At 31.3% G+C, this 18,615-nt stretch overlaps 3 protein-coding genes, 1 long non-coding RNA gene and 1 other non-coding gene across 5 annotated transcripts; 1 reads left to right on the top strand and 4 right to left on the bottom strand.

Annotated features, from left to right (window-relative positions):
- Positions 1-3,278: 3,278 nt before the first annotated feature.
- On the bottom strand, positions 3,279-5,084 carry LOC130932914 (uncharacterized). The gene is made up of 3 exons (XM_057862372.1): positions 3,986-5,084; positions 3,769-3,871; positions 3,279-3,679 (listed from the first exon to the last, which is right to left on the bottom strand). Exons 1-3 carry the CDS (start codon positions 4,104-4,106, stop codon positions 3,520-3,522), a joined length of 384 nt encoding a protein of 127 aa, XP_057718355.1. The 5' UTR covers positions 4,107-5,084; the 3' UTR covers positions 3,279-3,519.
- A 1,628-nt stretch (positions 5,085-6,712) lies between these two features.
- Positions 6,713-9,905, bottom strand: LOC130933179 (uncharacterized). Its single transcript, XR_009067640.1, has 4 exons — positions 7,472-9,905; positions 7,338-7,400; positions 6,931-7,189; positions 6,713-6,773 (listed from the first exon to the last, which is right to left on the bottom strand). It is a non-coding gene; the product is annotated as an uncharacterized LOC130933179 (long non-coding RNA).
- On the bottom strand, positions 9,131-9,218 carry LOC130938674 (small nucleolar RNA R16). Its single transcript, XR_009069831.1, has one exon. It is a non-coding gene; the product is annotated as a small nucleolar RNA R16 (small nucleolar RNA).
- A 1,121-nt stretch (positions 9,906-11,026) lies between the features above and the next one.
- On the bottom strand, positions 11,027-13,021 carry LOC130934950 (uncharacterized). The gene is made up of 3 exons (XM_057864465.1): positions 12,734-13,021; positions 11,726-12,064; positions 11,027-11,536 (listed from the first exon to the last, which is right to left on the bottom strand). Exons 1-3 carry the CDS (start codon positions 13,019-13,021, stop codon positions 11,027-11,029), a joined length of 1,137 nt encoding a protein of 378 aa, XP_057720448.1.
- Positions 13,022-16,025: 3,004 nt separating this feature from the next.
- On the top strand, positions 16,026-18,456 carry LOC130932641 (outer envelope pore protein 24, chloroplastic-like). Its single transcript, XM_057862011.1, has 3 exons — positions 16,026-16,338; positions 16,965-17,324; positions 18,156-18,456. Exons 1-3 carry the CDS (start codon positions 16,135-16,137, stop codon positions 18,234-18,236), a joined length of 645 nt encoding a protein of 214 aa, XP_057717994.1. The 5' UTR covers positions 16,026-16,134; the 3' UTR covers positions 18,237-18,456.
- Positions 18,457-18,615: the final 159 nt, after the last annotated feature.

The following is an 18,615-nucleotide window of genomic DNA, read 5'->3' as shown; positions in this document are numbered from 1 at the left end:
AAGTAAGGTGGGACCACAGACAAAATTATGGGTGGATAGTGAGCTACCTTTACTTCCCCTATGTGCTATGGAAATTGGAAAATAAATTTGGGATATTTACATATCAGACAATGCATGAATAGTCTCACAGAGTAGTTGATAGATGTTATAATAAATAAGTAAATCACTATTTTGGGTGTAACATATTTAATTTTCTATAAAGTACTATTTGAGAGAGAAATAAATGATATTATGTTTTTTTTTTTAAATTAAAGACTTATTTAGTTGAGTTTTTATGAAAAAAACTTGTTTCAAGTGATATTATTTTTTAAAAAATTATGTTTAAATTTTTATGTAAAAATATTTTTATTTAATAATTATGTTTAGGTACGATAATATAAGAATATTTTTTATTTATTTATAATATTAAAAATATATTTTTTAAGTAAAAAAGACTTTTAAAAAAATGTAAATTATAATTTTTTAAAAAATATATATTTATTTTTTTAATATATTAACTTTTACTTTTACTATTAAAATTTTAATAACTCAATAACACGCGAACAAACTCTAATTTTATTTAGGAAAATATACATTTTTTAAGTGATAAGCAGGTTTTTGTATTTTTTATTTTTTAAATTTAAATAATTATTTATAAAAATATGCATAAAATAAATATAAAATTCAATTTTTAATCCTTTTTGAATTTTTTATTAAAAAATTCACTTTACAAAAAATTATTAAATTTAAAAATCGGAAGAAAAAAAATATTTCTTTAAACATGTTTGTTAAAAATTGGGTCAAAATCTTATCTAAACCCCTCTGGAAAATACATTCTCCCAAATTTAATGTATTTTACTAGACAACTAATATTTAGAAATTATAGTATTATTGTGTCTTTCCTTTGAGGACTATTCTGATGGCTAAAATGGTAATTTACTACGCATATTAAATGGGTTTGGACTTTGGATACCGGCACTATAATGGCAATGCTAATGGACATTAATCCGAATCCATGTGTATTTTATAACTGAATTGTTGCTAGTAACTTGTAGCCTGATGGAGTATATTTCAAGCAGAAAACTGGAACCAGAGAATTAATTGCAACATGCTTCCCTCAAATCCCAATCACTTGTATTGTACACATAATTCTAGATGTTGATTCTTTTTTTCTCCTTTGTTTTATTGTTTTTTTGAAGACATGTTGGTTAGCTCCCTGGATTTTTTTTTTATTTTTATTATTGAAAAGTGAATAGGTTAATCTTACAAAAAATGGGGTTTTCCAGTGTTTTGGGGCGCTATTTTGTGTAAACACAATATGCAGAACACGTATTGCACTGACAATATACAATACACAGTCTATGTATTGTCTTTATAAATTAAAAAAAAAATCTAATCTGAAAATCTGCTTTCGCTACTCCAGGCATTTTAAAAAATACAGTAGCTTTCAATATTAAAGAATTACACCAATTCTTATCTATTATCTAAAAACTTGTATAACTATTATAATAAATCTTTAAATATAGCTCCAATCAAGATATTGATTTGTTGAGTTGAAAGATACTATAAAAAACCAAAAAAACGTGTTCAGTGGTGGTTTAACTGAAAATCAATTACATGTCCATTACATAGGTAAACATAATGTAAAATTTAAATTTAGAACCATCGATTCTGCATCACACCAAGAACATAATTAGAAGTGTTAATTCGTCAAACTTTTGATGACTTTTCTCTAGAATGAATTTTGAGCACCTGCTGTGTCATACAAACCAAGAGTAGAAAATTTGACTTTAATCAAAATCAGACCAACACAAATTGATTATATGTTAACAGTTAGCACTATTACTGTATGACTAAATTATTTTAGTAACGAATTTCAACCAAATCCAACAAATTATTAGTAATCAGCCTAATCTAATGTAAAGTCAATAATTCATTTCATATTTTTATATGCATTAAATGAATCAAAATTTTCTACTTTTTTTTGTATAACCCTTTTATTGCCTTATAATTTCATTTGGGCTAAGGTAGCATGTCCTGTTGGCCTTTTACCCTTTTCCTCCGAACCACCAAATTCTTTATTTTTATCTTTTGATATAAGTACTATAATGCTTTTTATATCATCAATGAATGAAGCATTGTTTTACCTTATTAAAAAGAATGTGAGAACCATTCTATGTTAAATAAGTCCGAATAATTTTTATCTGATGTTGTGAAGATCAAATACTCCGCTTATTCGGACCAAATTATAGTATTATTAAGTAGCTAATTGAATTCTTTTTTTCTCCCGTTCTCCCTTTCTCACTGCCGCCGTCCTTAGCTCTGCTTCAAACTCTACGCCTCCACTCTTCAAACTCTGTGAGTTTTTTAAACTCTTCTTCAAACTCTGCAACTTCTGATTTCTTTTACAATAAGTAATTATTTACGTTTATTCTCCTCCCTTTTAGATTTCCTTGATGGTCTTTAACGATCAGTTTTTACAATTCATGCCAATTGCATATGATTACATCCTAAGAAATATTGACATAGAAAATAACACATTTCCCTCAGTCGAAAACACATTTGGCATTATTTAGTGAATTGGTTCAATTCATACCAATTTGGTACTCATAAAACTACCACCTTTTCAACTAGTCTGTAACACTTTTCTTTTTTATTTGTTTCTTTGTTTTCACATTCAAGAAGATAAGAATACAATGGCAGGTATGAACATGTACGTGAAGGCTCCAGGCCCCCTGAACCCATTCTTCGTTTCAAGGACATAGACAAGAGTTTGTAAGACTTGTTATGTCCCACATATGTGGGGTCTCTATCGAACTTATGGTTCCAAGAAGTACCTAATCTACAATATCCCTTGTTAAAAGGAAACTGTATTTTGAGTACCCTTGGAACCATAAGTTCGATAGGGACCCGTATGTGGGACATAACAAGTCTTACAAATCCAACAATTTTGTTGTCTATGACCTTGAAACGAAAAACTGGTTACAGGGCCCCTAGAGCCTTCACGTACATGTTCATACCTGCCATTGTATCCTTACCTTCTTGAATGTGAAAAAGAAACAAATAAAAAGTGTTACAAACTGGTTGAAAAAGTGATAGTTATCATAATTATGAGTACCAAATTGGTATGAACTAAACCAATTCACTAAATGCCAAATGTGTTTTCGACTGAAATTGTCTATTTTCTAGGCCAATATTTTTTAGGAATAACACTTTTTAAAATATTTGATTTAGCCATTTGGATACCGTATTCAATTCATTGGATACTTGTTATTTGTTATAAAAGATCAACACAACAATCAATAGTAATCAAACATTTAATAAAAGGTATACGTTGTAATCATATGCATTTGAAGAGTGGAGGCGCAGAGAGGCAGTAAGAAAGGGAGAACGGGAGAAAAAAAATCCAATTAGCTACCCTCTTTTTTTTGGTCAAGGACCTTAGAGTACTTGGGCCTTGGGGGTAAGAATATTTTTTGCACACCCCTAACGAGCAAATGGAAAGGAATCAGGTTGAAGGAAAATAGCGTCGGAGAAGAGTTAGGGCTTATTATTTTTTTTCTTTCTGTGCGCTGAAATTAAGCCCACATCAACACATGTGTCAGTCTCAAAGTTCCCCCTATCAGAATCCCTTCCTTCTTCATCTTCATTTTTAAACATTTGAGGCATGCAAAATCCAGGAAACTGAAAACTTGAGTTGCTGCACAACCAAATGCAACTTTTAACTAAAAATTTCCTACAAGCATGAAAGAATATCAGGACGAACTTTTTATCACAACAAATTCAAACCTTTCTCTAACAGGTAACATATGCTGAACTATGATAGGTGTCCAGTTCCCGGATACGACAACGAATAATGGATTCTGGAAGGATTCTTCTCTCCAACCACAGCCTTAAAACATAAGCAATTGCAAGGAAAGGTTATAGAGAATAATGATTCAAAGAAAAGATATATGAAAAAGCTAAAAAGCACAAATATTTTAAGTAAACTGGAATATCAACTTGCCTTTAAGACACTGGCTGCGATTTTCTTGCGAAGTATGTCCGCGAAGTATGTCCAGGAGCAGGAGCAGCAGACAATAGGCGTGAGAGGACAGCTTGCATAGCAGATGAATATGCACCACCATCACCTGAGAGAAACCAGATCTATTTTTTCAAAATGAATGTATAAACAAGCACATATATACATCTTCCCTTTCTGTAAGCAAGATTCAAGATGTATATATTCAAAATGATTGTTTATGACTTAGGAGTCTTGAATCTTGATTACAGGAAGGGAAGATGTATATATGTGCTTGTTTATACATTCATTTTGAAAAAATAGATCTGGTTTCTCTCAGGTGATAGTGGTGCATATTCATCTGCTATGACTAAGTTTCCAAACTTCGTGTGTCCACACCTTCCGATGCAGGCTTGACTAAGTTTCCAAACTTCGTACACGAATTTCCATCACCTAGAATAAATTCAAGCCAATTCGGAGTCAGAATTTAAACTAATCAACAACAATTCCACAAATCTAGAAGTAGAAAATTCAACAATCACAGATCTACATTTACGGAATTCAGATTCAGATTATGAAGATGCAGAATTAGAGAGAGCAGCAACAAAAATTCTAGAATTAGCGATGAATCTAAAACACACAGAAGAAGAAGTAGAGAACACGTATCTGTGCTTGAAGTCCGTGCCAGAAGCGTCACCGTGCAAGATGGCTGGCGTGGCGGTAGAAAGCGGCACCGAGGACGCCGCCGCCGCGAAGGGAAGCCGAGAACGTTCGCGGCCCTCGTTGATGGAGCAGCAACGGTGGGAAACGTAGATCTTGACCTGGCAAGGGCGGCGATGGTGCGGAGGTCACCACCAAAGCCAAGCATCTGAACTCGCACGCGGTTGCCTTGGTCGGCGCGGACGATGCTACAAGAATGGACAGAGAAGGCTGCGCCGAAGAAGAAGAAGCAGCAGATCTGACCATAGGTGGCGGCGCGTTGGAAGAAGAAGTAGCAGATCTGACCATAGGTAGCGGCGCCGATCGCCGATGTCGGGGCCTCCGGGAAGGGAGAGCAGATGCTCGTGTTTTGTTCTGTTCTAAGATTGAAAAAGTAGGGTTAGAATGAAAGTACGTTGTACTTATAATGCTCGTGTTCTGTTCTGTTCTGAGTTGGGCCTGAAGTTGCTCTTTATTGGCCTGCCCACTCCAAGTTGAGAGTTGGGCCTGGTGGTCTGGGCGAAGGCCCGGCTTCTTGGTTCCTAAATTGGAGGGCAATGCGTGAGGCTGGTTTCACAGAGTAGCGAACACCTCCTACTCCCAACAGTGGAGGGATAACAGGCTTCTGCTCTTTGGGCCCAGTATGGCCTAGTGGGCCTTGCTACTTGAACCATCATTTTTTTTTTCCGTCTATTTTGAAAATTTGTGCTATCAATCATTATGTGGAGATATTGCCTACTATAACTGTGCCTATGAGCATATCAATTATTACTATTAATTTTCTCACCATAATATAACTTTGGGATATTTACATATCAGACAATGCATGAATAGTCTCACAGAGTAGTTGATGGATGTTATAATAAATAAGTAAATCACTATTTTGGGTGCAACAGATTTAATTTTCTATAAAGTACTATTTGAGACAGAAATAAATGACATTATGATTTTTTTTAAATAAAAAGATTTATTTAGTTGAGTTTTTATGAAAAAATCTTGTTTCAAGTGATATTATTTTTTAAAAAAATTATGTTTAAATTTTTATTTAACAATTATATTTAGGTACAATAATATAAAAATATTTTTTATTTATTTATAATATTAATAAAATATTTTTTAAGTAAAAAAGACTTTTAAAAAGATGTAAATTATAATTTTTTTAAATATATTTTTATTTTTTAAATATATTTACTTTTACTTTTACAATTAAAATTTTAATAGCTCAATAACACACGAATAAATTCTGATTTTATTCAAGAAAATATACATTTTTTTAAGTGACAAGCAGTTTTTTGTATTTTTTATTTTTTAAATTTAAATAATTATTTATAATTATTCATAAAAATATGCATAAAATAATTATAAAATTTTTTAATTTTTTTTAATTTGTTTATTAAAAAATTGACTTAACAAAAAATTACCAAATTTAAAAATTGGAAGAAAAAAATATTTCTTTAAAAAATATTTGTTAAAAATTAGGTCAAAATCTTATCTAAACCCCTTTGAAAAATACATTTTCCCAAATTTAATGTATTTTACTAGACAATTAATATTTAGAAACTATAGTATTATAATATTATTGTGTCTTTCCTTTGAGGACTATTCTGATGGCTAAAATGGTAATTTACTACGCATATTAAATGGGTTTGGACTTTGGATACCGGCACTATAATGGCAATGCTAATGGACATTAATCCGAATACATATGTGTATTTTATAACTAACTGAATTGTTGCTAGTAACTTGTAGCCTGATGGAGTATATTTCAAGCAGAAAACTGGAACCAGAGAATTAATTGCAACATGCTTCCCTCAAATTCCAATCACTTGTATTTTATAACTAACATGCCATTCAAAAGCTAAATTATTACTTTTTGTGTCACTAAAAAGGAACAAATGTGGAACAACTAACCTCACCCCAGAATCACCATGATTGAGAGCAACAACTCATTGTTATGCCTTCTCTGTTTTTTTTATGTTTAATTTTTCGTTACTGAAGTAGAAGACAGGAATAAAGGTCGTAGTTACAACTTACCAATACTTGAAAGTATGCTCAGAATAACTCACTTGCACTGCTTCTGAAAGGTAAGCCTCCCCTGAACCAAAGAAGTGCACAACACCATGACACAAAGTTTCACATATCAATTTTCAACACAAAATTCACTTCACAATCCACCTAAACCGTGGGAAAAACCAAAAGACAAAAGGGATACCACAAAATTGTTAAAAAATGGCTAGAAAGCTTTCACTTACCAGCATAAGTTTTCTCCAGAACTCGCTTAATTCACAGTCTTCATTTTGCACTTGATCTTGTTCTCCTTCCTCTTATCTTCTTCTAAACCAACACTCTCCATACCCGAATCTCAAAGCTTCCAATCGTACAAAATACTCAAAGCCATAAACAAATAACCACAGAAATCTCCCAAAATGAAAAAAAAGATCCCAAAACCACAAAAGATGTTGCAGTTTATTCCCTCAGCCAGAGAGTAGTGAAGATGGAGAGAGGATGAATCTGCATATTATACACAATAACACATTGAAAAAAGGAAGAAGAATATGTTCCATCATATTTATTGGGTAGAAGATTTTGCTAACAGAGGACAGAGTAAACTAAAATACTAATAATACCACACTACAAAATACAGTGCCCGAACACTTACCGGAACATTGCACCAGAGCTCCGGCGTTTCCTCTGATTGCATCCCGAACTCTAATGGCATTATCTGCAACCTTTTTTGGTTAAGAAAAGAAGAAAAAAGAAAATAAATATCTGTTTTTAAAGAAGAAAAATTACCTCTGCTGCACCACCGAGCTCTCCAGTCTTAAAGTCGTCAACTTGTTGCCAGCTGTTCCTTCTTCTCTGACGGTAGTAGCACCACTCACCGTGCCACTATTCTTTCTCCTTACAGCTGCACCAACAGCCACCGGCACCGCCACCTTAAATTTATTGTTCATCATCTTTGCTACTCCATGAAACAGATTCGGAGCCTCTGTCATCGTCTTCTTTTTCCTTCGACAGGCTCTCTCCTAGCCCGCAACACTGAGCACACCCATTCTCTATCTTCACCGGTGAGCTCGTTCTTTTTTCTTTTAGAGAGAGCCCAAGAAAGAAAGAAGCGAAGAGAGAGACCTTCAAATCAATGATTTGAATTATAAAATCCTAAGTTTAAATTTATTCACTAACTTCTGATTTGGAATACTCATTCAAATTTTGTGTTTGAAATTTGAATTCCAACCCCAAAAAGAGAAAGAAACCGCTCATAGCCAAAATCTCCTTCTCAACTTTCTTTTATCGAACCCACCTTGTTCAGAGCTATTATTTCACGTTTTAATGTTTACATTTCACTTTTTTGGTTCACAATGTAATTTTACTTAGACACGTGTTATTTAACTGGTCATGACACTTAGTCAATCAATTAACCAAGTACTGCTCTCCTATTATATATAGAGAGATGCGAGAACTACTCTATGTTAACAAATAAGTCCCAATAATAAATCTTTCTAATTTTTCTCTCAATCTTTTTATAAAGTGTGATTTTTTACCCTATCCTCTTTAAACAGAACCAAAAAAAAAATCATTGGAAAAGATGTTGAATAAAGAGAAATAATACTTTACAAGAAATTTTTTAAAAAAATTGAAAAGACCATTTCCATTGTCAATTGCACTTGCTCCTTTCTATAAGTTGAGGGCTAATAGGTGAATTCAGTCATTAATTATTTCTTCTACAATTATATAATTGGCATAGTCCAAAAATTAAAAATGCTTTTGTGACTATGAATAAAGATGTTATTCTTCTGATAATATATCCACAACCATGGTAAACTGAAAAAACTTATGAACTACATAAACAAACTAAGGAGGCACATATTATTCTGCTCAGAAGTAGCAAATGATCAAATCATAACAAAGTTTCATATGTCCAGACATATTTATGCAACTTCATCACTGCAGAAACTAATAATCATTTTTGGAACAATCATCCTATGTGTCGATCATGTTTCAGCCGCAAATCAATTACTCGGATAGAATACATGTTGAAATACAATATACACATAAAAAATGTATAAAACAACACCTGTACTTATATTGAAAAACAAAGTAAATGAATCAATAGCTAATGTTTGATGTACCCATAATTTTAGTTTTCAAAAAAGATACTTCATTTAATAAGTAAAAGGATATATAGTGAACAATTATGCAGATCTTAAAAGATATTGTTAATTTTTATTATCAAAATCTCAGAAACATTCCAATGCTGGAAATGGCAGACAATCAACAAGGCATCAGTTCAGTCCGCCCGTCTGCTTTTCTTCATCATTGATTAATGCAAACAATTAATTTTGCTAATAACCATTGTATTAAGAACACTTATACATGAAAACCTCAAAAATCATATGCCAATATTAAACCATGATTAAATGATGAATCATATGGAACAAATGGTAAGATAGGAAAGGCATCAGATAATAAGCGGAGTATTTGATCTTCACAACATTTTTTCAGTGTGTAGGATAAGACAATTTTCACATCATTTGCCATTCCACAATCCATACTCTTTATGTTTCAGAATCAAATCACAAGTAGCTATTCATGCAAACTATAATACATAAAAAATAAATTTTTAAGTATTTTATTCAACATATCAAACCATATAACAGTTTTAAACTAAGTAGAAACTCCATGTAAAGTTAACTGAATCTGAGTTTATCATTTTCAACTGAAACATATTCTGGTGAATAGTTGACTAAGAAAATGCAAAAGACAAAGCAAATTAAAACATGAGATTAAAATTGAGCAAACTAAATATATATGGCATCAGAAAAGTATGTTGTCAACACTGAAAAAATCAGTATATCAATAAGCGGTTTATCAAGTAATCATCACATGCCAATTTGAACAAACAATATACATATATGAAATGAATTGAATAAAATTAAATTTTGGTAGATCCATTTGACCCATGGCAATTGGAAAAACAAGGTGCAATGGGCTGGTAAGTCAACCATTTTGAATCTGTGCATCAGTTATATCCCCATTGCCATTCAAATTCACAAACATGGAGAGGGTAAAGACAGATGCACACAACAATATAATCATCACCATAACAGAATAAAAATTGAAACTTTCGCACCAAAATTTCACAATATGGAATTACCTAATAATCAATCAAAACCCTAGAAACCAAACCTGAGAAAGGAACAAAAGAAAGAAGAAAGAAGAAAGAAGTGACGGCAATGGAAGAGTGGAAGGGGATTATATATGGTTGGGATTGGAATTAAGAGAAATCTTCAGAGGTTGGAAATGTTCAGAGAAAAATTAGGGTTTGCTGATGGGTATTGGGCTTGGGCTATTCACCTTAATTTTTTCTGTTTTCACAAATCACAATAAAACATAGTATTGGGCCAATTAGAAAATTTTTTCTTCTAAAAAAAATCTCTTCAAACGAGAAATTATATTTATTTCTAGATCTTTATCCAAAAAAAAAGAGATTTATTTCTAGATAAAAACTCGTATGCAACTATCTTGATGTAAAGTTGTTAGTTAAAAATTATTAGATGATTTGACATATTTAATTAAATTATTATTTAATAACTCACAACTATAAACTTTACATAAAAAAAATGCACCTAAATTTTCACCTTATTTTAAGACAAAACAATAAAAACTAAAAACTTCAATCCAAAATCGTATAATATTATTCGAGAAATGCTATTTGTCCTTTAAATCTTTAGCCTTTATTCAGTCTTTTAATTTAAAAAATATTATTTAATTAATTTAAATACTTATTTTTATAAGAAGTTACTTGTTTTTTATAAAAAATTACTTATTTTTTAATTTCTTTTTAGAAGAAACCGAATGATGGATAATTTTTAAAGAATATCTAACTGCATTGATATTATACTTCCACCAAAATGATGAGTATTTTTAAAGAATACCTAATCATTGATATTAAAGAATACCTCATTATCAAAGTAATAAACCAAACATTGCATCTTTAGAATCAGTTTCAACAAGTGAACTAAAAGTTGGTAAAAGTGAAAAACATAGATTATAATAAAACACATGAAATGAGCTTGATAGAACTGTTGTATTAGGAGAAAAATGATGATGATGATGAAAAATCAAAGATAAATTACCAATAATGTGAGAGACAGCATTGAATTAAAAATTAATTTACGAAATTTTATATTATTTTATTAGTGATAAAACAGAGAGTTATTCTATTCTAAATTAAATTAAGACGATGTCTCTTTTTTGTTTAATTTATTATAAAAAGCAAAATAGAAATAGAATTTTCAAAACTTTTTTGTTTAGGAGATGAACTTTTACAAAATGATATATAAATAACTAATCTATTTGTTCCATGGCATCATGTCCCTTGTATATATCAGAAGGAGGTAAGAAACAATCCATGGACAAACCACAAACATTAAAACCAACTTCTTCAATTTTCCATGTTTCCTCAATCTTCCTCTTGTGATTAATTTCCATGCCATACCTACATAACATAACCACTGATTTTCCACCATGTGCTATGTTGATCCCATTAACATACCTATAATCCTCAATCAAAGACTCAATGCTTGTTTCCCAAAACACAAAATCATGATCATCTTTCATATGGGATTTCATTCTCATCAATTTGTTGTCCTCAAATTTGATCAATAGCCCTGTCCTTTGACTGAAATAACCCCACATTGTGTGCCTTATTATTTCTGTCTGCTCTGTGTTTTGTGATTCAAGAATGTCTTGTGCTGCTTCTAACTTTAGTAGGAAGCATTCTTCATTGTTCATTCTTTTCTCTCCTACACATTTAGCTTCTACAAACAAGTTTGTTGTACACCTTGGATCTAATCCCTATTCACAAAAATAAAATTAGATTCCACTCTCTAAAATAATAAATCACAATTTTTTTTTTAAATTATATATAAATATATTATTTTATTATATCCGGTCGAACTTTTAAGGCTCCAACTCTACTGATTCGGACAACAATTTTATTCTTAAAATTTGATAAATCTGACGTTGATTTAACAAGAGATGTACCTGAAAGAAGCGACGAAGTGGTCGAGGGGGACCTTTATTTGCATGAGAAGGTTGAGAAGAAGATTGATTCCATGTTATATTGCCATCAGAACCTGCACTAACTTTGTAGCCAGAAACAACCAATTCAAAGTGCCATAAATTAGGGTTTTTTTGCCAAAGAACAAAGCCTCCAACTTCAGTTTTTCCTATTGGTTTAAGTTTAGCATCTTCTTTGCGCATCTCAGAACCAATCATCCTCACTTGTCCCACTACATACATACTTTCCATTGAATCCAATGCATCTACTCCTCCCATTGCTGCTATGTATTGTTGCACTATGTACTTTGCACTACAAGCTTCCTACATATACATTATGCCAAAATAATCTATCTTCTTATTTATGAACTTTTGAGAAAATATTTGTTCTAACGGTGAAAATTCACGTAAAGTTATTTTAATACGAAGTTGATAGATTTGACAGATTTGACTCAATTATGATCTAGTAATTCTCAACTATCAACTTTACATGAACGTAACTGCATGTAAATTTCTACTTTATTGAATGTTTATACAAAAATATGATTACACATCGAGACCAATAATTAGATAAGTTATTATATATTCGTGTAAAAATATATTTGTTTTAATTCATTTTCAAAATATATAACTGTATTTTGTGTTTTAACATATATTTTATATGAATGACTAATTTAATTACTGAGTTTTTGTATACATGTAATATGGTTAATTAAATAATATATTTTTAAGAAGAATAAATTATTAAAATAAAGTTGTAATACTATAACATTTTTGTGTGATACATATGAAAAAAAAATTGGGTGATGATGCTCAAAATTCTATAAAACTTAACATGTTAATTAATAAATTGGTTAAGTAGTTTAAGAAAAGCCAAGAAACTTTGATACACTTTCATGATGTTACATATAATATTACATCAATTGCACCAAGTTGAATTCTAACAATAACATGACAAAGAATATTATATAAGAGATGAAAAATGATGCATACTTTGGGAGAAATTTTCAGGGATGTAACAAAGGTGTGATCGGATTGAACTTGTTGAGGGATGAGTGGAGAACCAACCAATTTGATCAAAGCAATGAATTCATGTTTTGAATGTGTTTTGAAATGTGAGGACTTATCATTTGAAAGTTGAGCCTTCATCAATGCTCTTAGGTTTTTCCATCGGCTCAACGAATTTCGACCTATTTTAGTCCACATTTTTTCCGGTATTGGAACCTCCAATACCGTCGCCAATCCTTTAGCATTCTCCACATTCGGACACAACTTTCTCATTATTCAAAACAAATTCAAGAGAAATCAAAATCGCCAAGAGAGAAAAATGACACAAGGGGGTTTTGGTAATGAATTTGGAAATGGGATTTTTGGTTTTTTGGGTGTGTGTTTTTTTGTGAGGGTGGTGTATGTTGTGATGGGTTATGCGTCGGTGTAGGAAGCATTATTAATTAATTACTATTCATTAACAAATCTTCTTAACCAAAATATAGCAAATAGCAATAAATCTATATGCCTATATAAAGCTATGTTGGGTATGCAATTTTGTTGAACTATATAGTAACTACTTACATCTTACAAGTTATAGTTATCAAAAACCAATTATTTAATTTGTTATCCAATATTTAAAAAAAAAAAGCTTATACAAATATAATAAGTTTAACACATCGATACCCATATAAAGTTAGTAGGATCAACATCTAAAATTTATGAAATTCACATCCATACTAAAATTAACACCGTTATCTTCATTCATAGGATGGCATATATATACAAGAGAATCATAACAGAGGCAATGGTTATTTTGTGCCTCTTTTGGAGGACCACCACAATAATAGGAGCAAGCATAGCATCCAACATTCCTAGGTCCATTGTAGCATATGCTTCCTTCAAACAACAAACAATTCACGACAACGATTTTTTTTTTTTTTTTTTAAGGTTGGATTTGAGTCATACTATAGATTACTCTCCCTGATTTAACATTATATAGGAAATGGATTCTTTCCAATTTTTTTAACACTTGAAAGAATAATGAAGAGTAAAAAAATCACAATTAACATTATCCAATTTTTTCTTGACAAGGATCCACTTCCCATTATATCACTTTTTTTTATATATTTATGTTTCTCTCTAACAATAGATTATTCCATGCACCTATAATCCTATATACTATCATTTCTAATTGATCTAGCTAGTGTGTGACTTATCTCAAAACTTCAACAACCACGATTTTATAGGTTATGTTATATTTGGTTATTGTATGTGATATAAAATACACTAAAATTAACTAGTAAAATCATTAATTATGTATTTACATATAAATAGATTATTTAATTTATTTTTAATATATTTTATATTAACATATATTTTATATTATAAAAATATTATTTATATACCAAAATCAATTACTAATATATTTGTGTATAAATACACGTAACGTTTAATCTATTTTCAATGTATATTTATATTTTAATATATATTTTATACTAATAACTGATTTTGTGTACACGTAATATAATTTTTTTATTAATAATTAATTTTATTAACTAATTTTAGTGTACATCTAACATAATTGATGAGATAATTCAGTAAGTCTTAGAAAAATATTAACACCAGTGTTTCTATCATAGTATTGTCAACATCTCTATCTTAGACTTTATATATATTTAGTTTGTATTTTTTTTTTCTTTTAGAATTTAAAAAAATAATGAAAACAATAATTTTTTTTTATCTTTTGTTTTTTCTTTTTATAAAATCTAAAAAAAATTTATTAAAAATTAAAACACCAATCAAACACATTTCTAAACACCTTGTCTTATTCTATTTATCGTTCAAAATATAAAGACATAGCTATATAAATTCTAAATAATATTGTCCTTCTTAGATAGCATTTGTATGGGAGATTAAGACTAAGACAAAGAGATTAGAAGACAAAAATTAAATTATGTGTCTCTGTTGTGTTTAGTATAAATGTACAAGACCGAGTTATGGTTTAAGATAAAAATAAAAATTTATATAAGTAAAACTACTAAAATACTCCTACTAATTAAAAAAATAAAAATAAAACCCTACTCTCTCTCTCTCTCTCCACTGTCGTGTTTGTTCCGATTTCGCACTGTGCTCGCCAATGGTCTGCTTTCTATTCCAGCTTTGTATTGTGCTTGCCGCCATTTGTTCCAGTTTCATTCTCTATTACTGATGATCTACCGTATGTTCTGTCTGTTTTCTGTTATACTCGCTATGCAGCCTCAATTCTACTTTTGCGCCGCTTCTATTCGAGTTATTTGATGGGTTTTCTGTCATCCAATATCTCCCACTAGTCTTCTCTTTTCTATTATGATTCTGAAATCCTCTTATGTAATGCAACTGTTAAATTTGATTTTTGACATATGTTTATAAGATTATTGTTACTTTTAGTATTATTGTTGGTGGTGCTAGTGGAATTTGATAATGAAGTAAGGTGGTGGGAGGAGAGGTGGGGTGCGATTGAGGTTAAAAAGCGAGGGCCGTGAAAGTGTTGGTACTGAAAAGATTGTGAAGGAATAGACTTGGATTATAAAATTTTGAATAAAGACATTTGAGAGAAAAAAAAGTTATTAAAATTTAAGTTTATATCCCTAAAAATTTCAGTCTGTGTCTTCACTTTTTAAAAGTACTAAGGTAATGTTTGTTTTGAGGTATTGAGATAGAGATTAAGAGGTTGAGATTCAATATCATGTTTGTTATTCAAAAATTGAAATTAAAATTTTTGTCTCTATCTCCAAAATTTTAGTATTTCAACACCTCCAAAAAATAAAGATATATGAGACTAAAATTTTTAAAAATAGAAACTGAAACTTTAATAATATTTTAGACCAATCCCAAAATTTTGCTTAAGCGGACTAGTGAATTAACTATTAGACCAACCCAACTTGATTATCAAATCTCAATCTTTAATCTCCAAACACAGTACTAAAATTTTAGTTTCAATATTTAACCCAAAAAAAAAAAAACTGCCTGAAAAAGAGCTTTCAGTTATTCTTTTTTTTGGACTTGGCTATGCCCCAACAACCCAAACTTGACTCAATAACCCACTCCCTAAACTAAATGTTGCGGACTTGCGGTAGTGTTGTTCCTTGGCCGCCGTTACTGTGAATAGCTTTCAGTTATTCCAAATTCCTAATTCGCCCCCAAAACCAAACCTATTTCCAATTATATTTGATGGGCCGACCCGGCCCAAATAGCTCGTAAAATGTAGTCCACTTTTCTCTTTCTGCATATAGGAGAGGACAAAAAGGTAAGTGTGAGTCACTGATTCTCTCATTTGAAAAGAAAATAAAACGAAAGAAATAACAACATCCTCTATTCCTCTGACTCTTCCTCCTCCTTTTCTTCACTTGCTTCCGTTGTTCACGATGATGAAGGCGGCTTTGAAGGGCAAGTACGACATCGACCGTAACGGCGGCGCCGCCGCAACAGTCGCCGTCAACGCCGGAGACGTCAAGCTCCGCGCCTCCGTCACCGACGCCACCTTCGTCAACGGCCCCAGCCTCACTGGTTTGGCCCTCGCCGTTGAGAAACCCGGTTCCTTCATCGTCGATTACAATGTCCCCAAAAAGGTTCCACTTTTCATTTCAATAACACTTTCTCTTCAACGCAACGCAACGCAATTCAATTCCATTATTATCTATTTACCTCAATTATATTTTCTTTTCTTTTTTTTTTTACTTAGAATTATAACTCATAGTTATGTTTTGGGGAAAAATGATATTTTTGGTTGTTGAAGAAGTTTTGAATTTTAAGCTATTTTTGAAGTCAAAATCAAGTAATTTTAATGTGGTGTGTGTGTTTGTGTGTTTTTTCCCCCTTAGCTAAAGGAATAATTTTTCATATATTTGTAGAAATTTTATAATTTTGACTTCGAATTATTATAGCTTATAGTTATGTTTGGAGAAGTTTTGGATTATAATCTGTTTGAAGTCAAAATCAACTAATTTAAACACAAAAACATTATTTATTAAGTGAGTTTACACTTTAGGAACAGGTTATAATGTTGACACATCATGTTTTAGCACAAATTCTGACTGTGTAATAGTCTTGTTGAACTTTGAAGATGAGTCGTGATCAAATTATCCTGAGATGAAAAAGGAAAAAAAAAAAGATTATTTTCTGAAAATAATGAACACCAAAATATGTTCTATGTCTTATGTTGACTTTTTTTTGGGTGCTATGTTTGGCTGTGCAGGACTTCAGGTTTCATTTTATGAACACTGTAAGGGTTGCGGAGAAGCCATTGAATTTGACTTATATTCATAGCAGGGGTGATAACAGGACCATTTTGGATGGGACTTTGGTGTTTGATGCTGCTAACAAGGTTTCTGCTAACTATGCCCTTGATTCGGGAAACTGCAAGTTAAAGTACACCTATGTTCATAATGGGTTGACCACCTTCGAGCCTGTTTACGACGTAGCAAAGAATTCGTGGGACTTTGCTGTTTCTAGGAGGGTTTATGCCGATGACTCTTTTCGGGCAACATATCAGACTTCGAGCAGGATGTTGGGGTTGGAGTGGTCCCGGAATTCCAAGCAAACTGGCTGCTTCAAGGTGATTATGAATTTTAAATCTTTGCTTTATGATGATATTTGAACGGTTACTGAACATAGGCATGTTGATCTTTCGTTTCTTGCGATATTTTTTTTCTCCCTTATTGGTGAGAATTATGATCTTTGGCTTGTCTAGAAGGGGTTTATAGATATGAATAAGTTATCCACCTTTTTCATTGGTTGAATTTATATATGATGGTAGATTTTGCAACTTAGGATGTTTGTATCAATATGTTATTTCACTGCTTAAGCTTAAATTTGTTCAACAACGAAGTTTCTGGATTAATGTCATGTTCAAATTTCCCTAGTTACTTCCAAGTTTTCTTAGATTTTCATGACATCAAGGTGAAATGCTTAGAAGATTGATGGTTTTGTTGAAAGATTTAGACCTTGCATGAATTTATCAGAACTGCGATGATCATTTATTCTTCATAGCAGCAAATTTCCCAAATAGATGAATCTGAAGTTTACCGAGCATTTACCATAGTATTTACAATCTATCCGTGTGGAATATATACAACTTTGAATGAAGAAGTTGCTCTTCATCTTGTGAATGGAATTCTATTTGCAAAAGAAAATGCTTTCATGCATGGTGTGAAATGAAGCATGTTCATGCATGTTTTTCTTACTTGCACAGTATGATTTTCTATTTTGTATCATAGACTTGTGTTTATGATTTTATGAGTGTGATATGTTTCTGTATTCTACCACAATCTTATAGAGATGCTATGTGTTTTGTTCTATTAGACTCAACAATGAAGGTTTGAGGTTTCTGCTTGAAACATGTAGTCACTTGCTTTTTCTTCTTCTTCTTCTTCTTCTGTCATTTCAGATTGTAGCATCCCTCAACTTGGCGGAGGAATTGAAAGTTCCGAAACTCAGCGCCGAGACGACATGGAATTTCGAAATGTAGTTTACTTTTTCTGGTATCTTGTCCCAATTGCTTGATGGGTTTTACTATCAAGTTTTGACTGATGTCTCACACATCACAGTCCACATTTTACATTTGAATCTTGTATACTTGAAATCAATTTGATCATCTTGTTACTCTCCATTAATTGTTCCACATACAGTTTGTTCTTTTTGAACTAATGTCTTTTTAGTTTTTATATTCTATATTTCTTTTTCACTAATTTAACTTGTGTTTATTTTGCATTCTTTCTTTTCTTTTTCTTAGCTTTTCTTAATTATCGCTAGATAGATGATAAGCTAAATTTGCACCAAAGAAACGTTAGGCCTTGCATTAACATGAATACATGATAAAGACTTGTTTCAAGTGCCAAAGTTTCATA

Source organism: Arachis stenosperma, chromosome 6 (assembly GCF_014773155.1).
Source record: "Arachis stenosperma cultivar V10309 chromosome 6, arast.V10309.gnm1.PFL2, whole genome shotgun sequence".
NCBI classification, from domain to species: domain Eukaryota; kingdom Viridiplantae; phylum Streptophyta; class Magnoliopsida; order Fabales; family Fabaceae; genus Arachis; species Arachis stenosperma.
The sequence above is the reverse complement of the archived record's forward strand: the minus strand, read 5'-3'. Positions and strand labels throughout refer to the sequence as shown.

Bases quoted from the DNA above. Each gene is read 5' to 3' on its own strand.
- LOC130932914 (XM_057862372.1), bottom strand. From the start codon at position 4,106: ATGGTGGTGCATATTCATCTGCTATGCAAGCTGTCCTCTCACGCCTAT. The intron at 3,872-3,985 runs GCAAGTTGATAT...TTATGTTTTAAG, and splicing joins TCGCAGCCAGTGTCTTAAAG to GCTGTGGTTGGAGAGAAGAA. The intron at 3,680-3,768 runs GTTTGAATTTGT...TTGGTTGTGCAG, and splicing joins ATGTTACCTGTTAGAGAAAG to CAACTCAAGTTTTCAGTTTC.
- LOC130934950 (XM_057864465.1), bottom strand. From the start codon at position 13,021: ATGAGAAAGTTGTGTCCGAATGTGGAGAATGCTAAAGGATTGGCGACG. The intron at 12,065-12,733 runs GTATGCATCATT...ATGTATATGTAG, and splicing joins CCCTGAAAATTTCTCCCAAA to GAAGCTTGTAGTGCAAAGTA. The intron at 11,537-11,725 runs GTACATCTCTTG...TTTTGTGAATAG, and splicing joins CACTTCGTCGCTTCTTTCAG to GGATTAGATCCAAGGTGTAC.
- LOC130932641 (XM_057862011.1), top strand. From the start codon at position 16,135: ATGATGAAGGCGGCTTTGAAGGGCAAGTACGACATCGACCGTAACGGC. The intron at 16,339-16,964 runs GTTCCACTTTTC...TTGGCTGTGCAG, and splicing joins ATTACAATGTCCCCAAAAAG to GACTTCAGGTTTCATTTTAT. The intron at 17,325-18,155 runs GTGATTATGAAT...CTGTCATTTCAG, and splicing joins AGCAAACTGGCTGCTTCAAG to ATTGTAGCATCCCTCAACTT.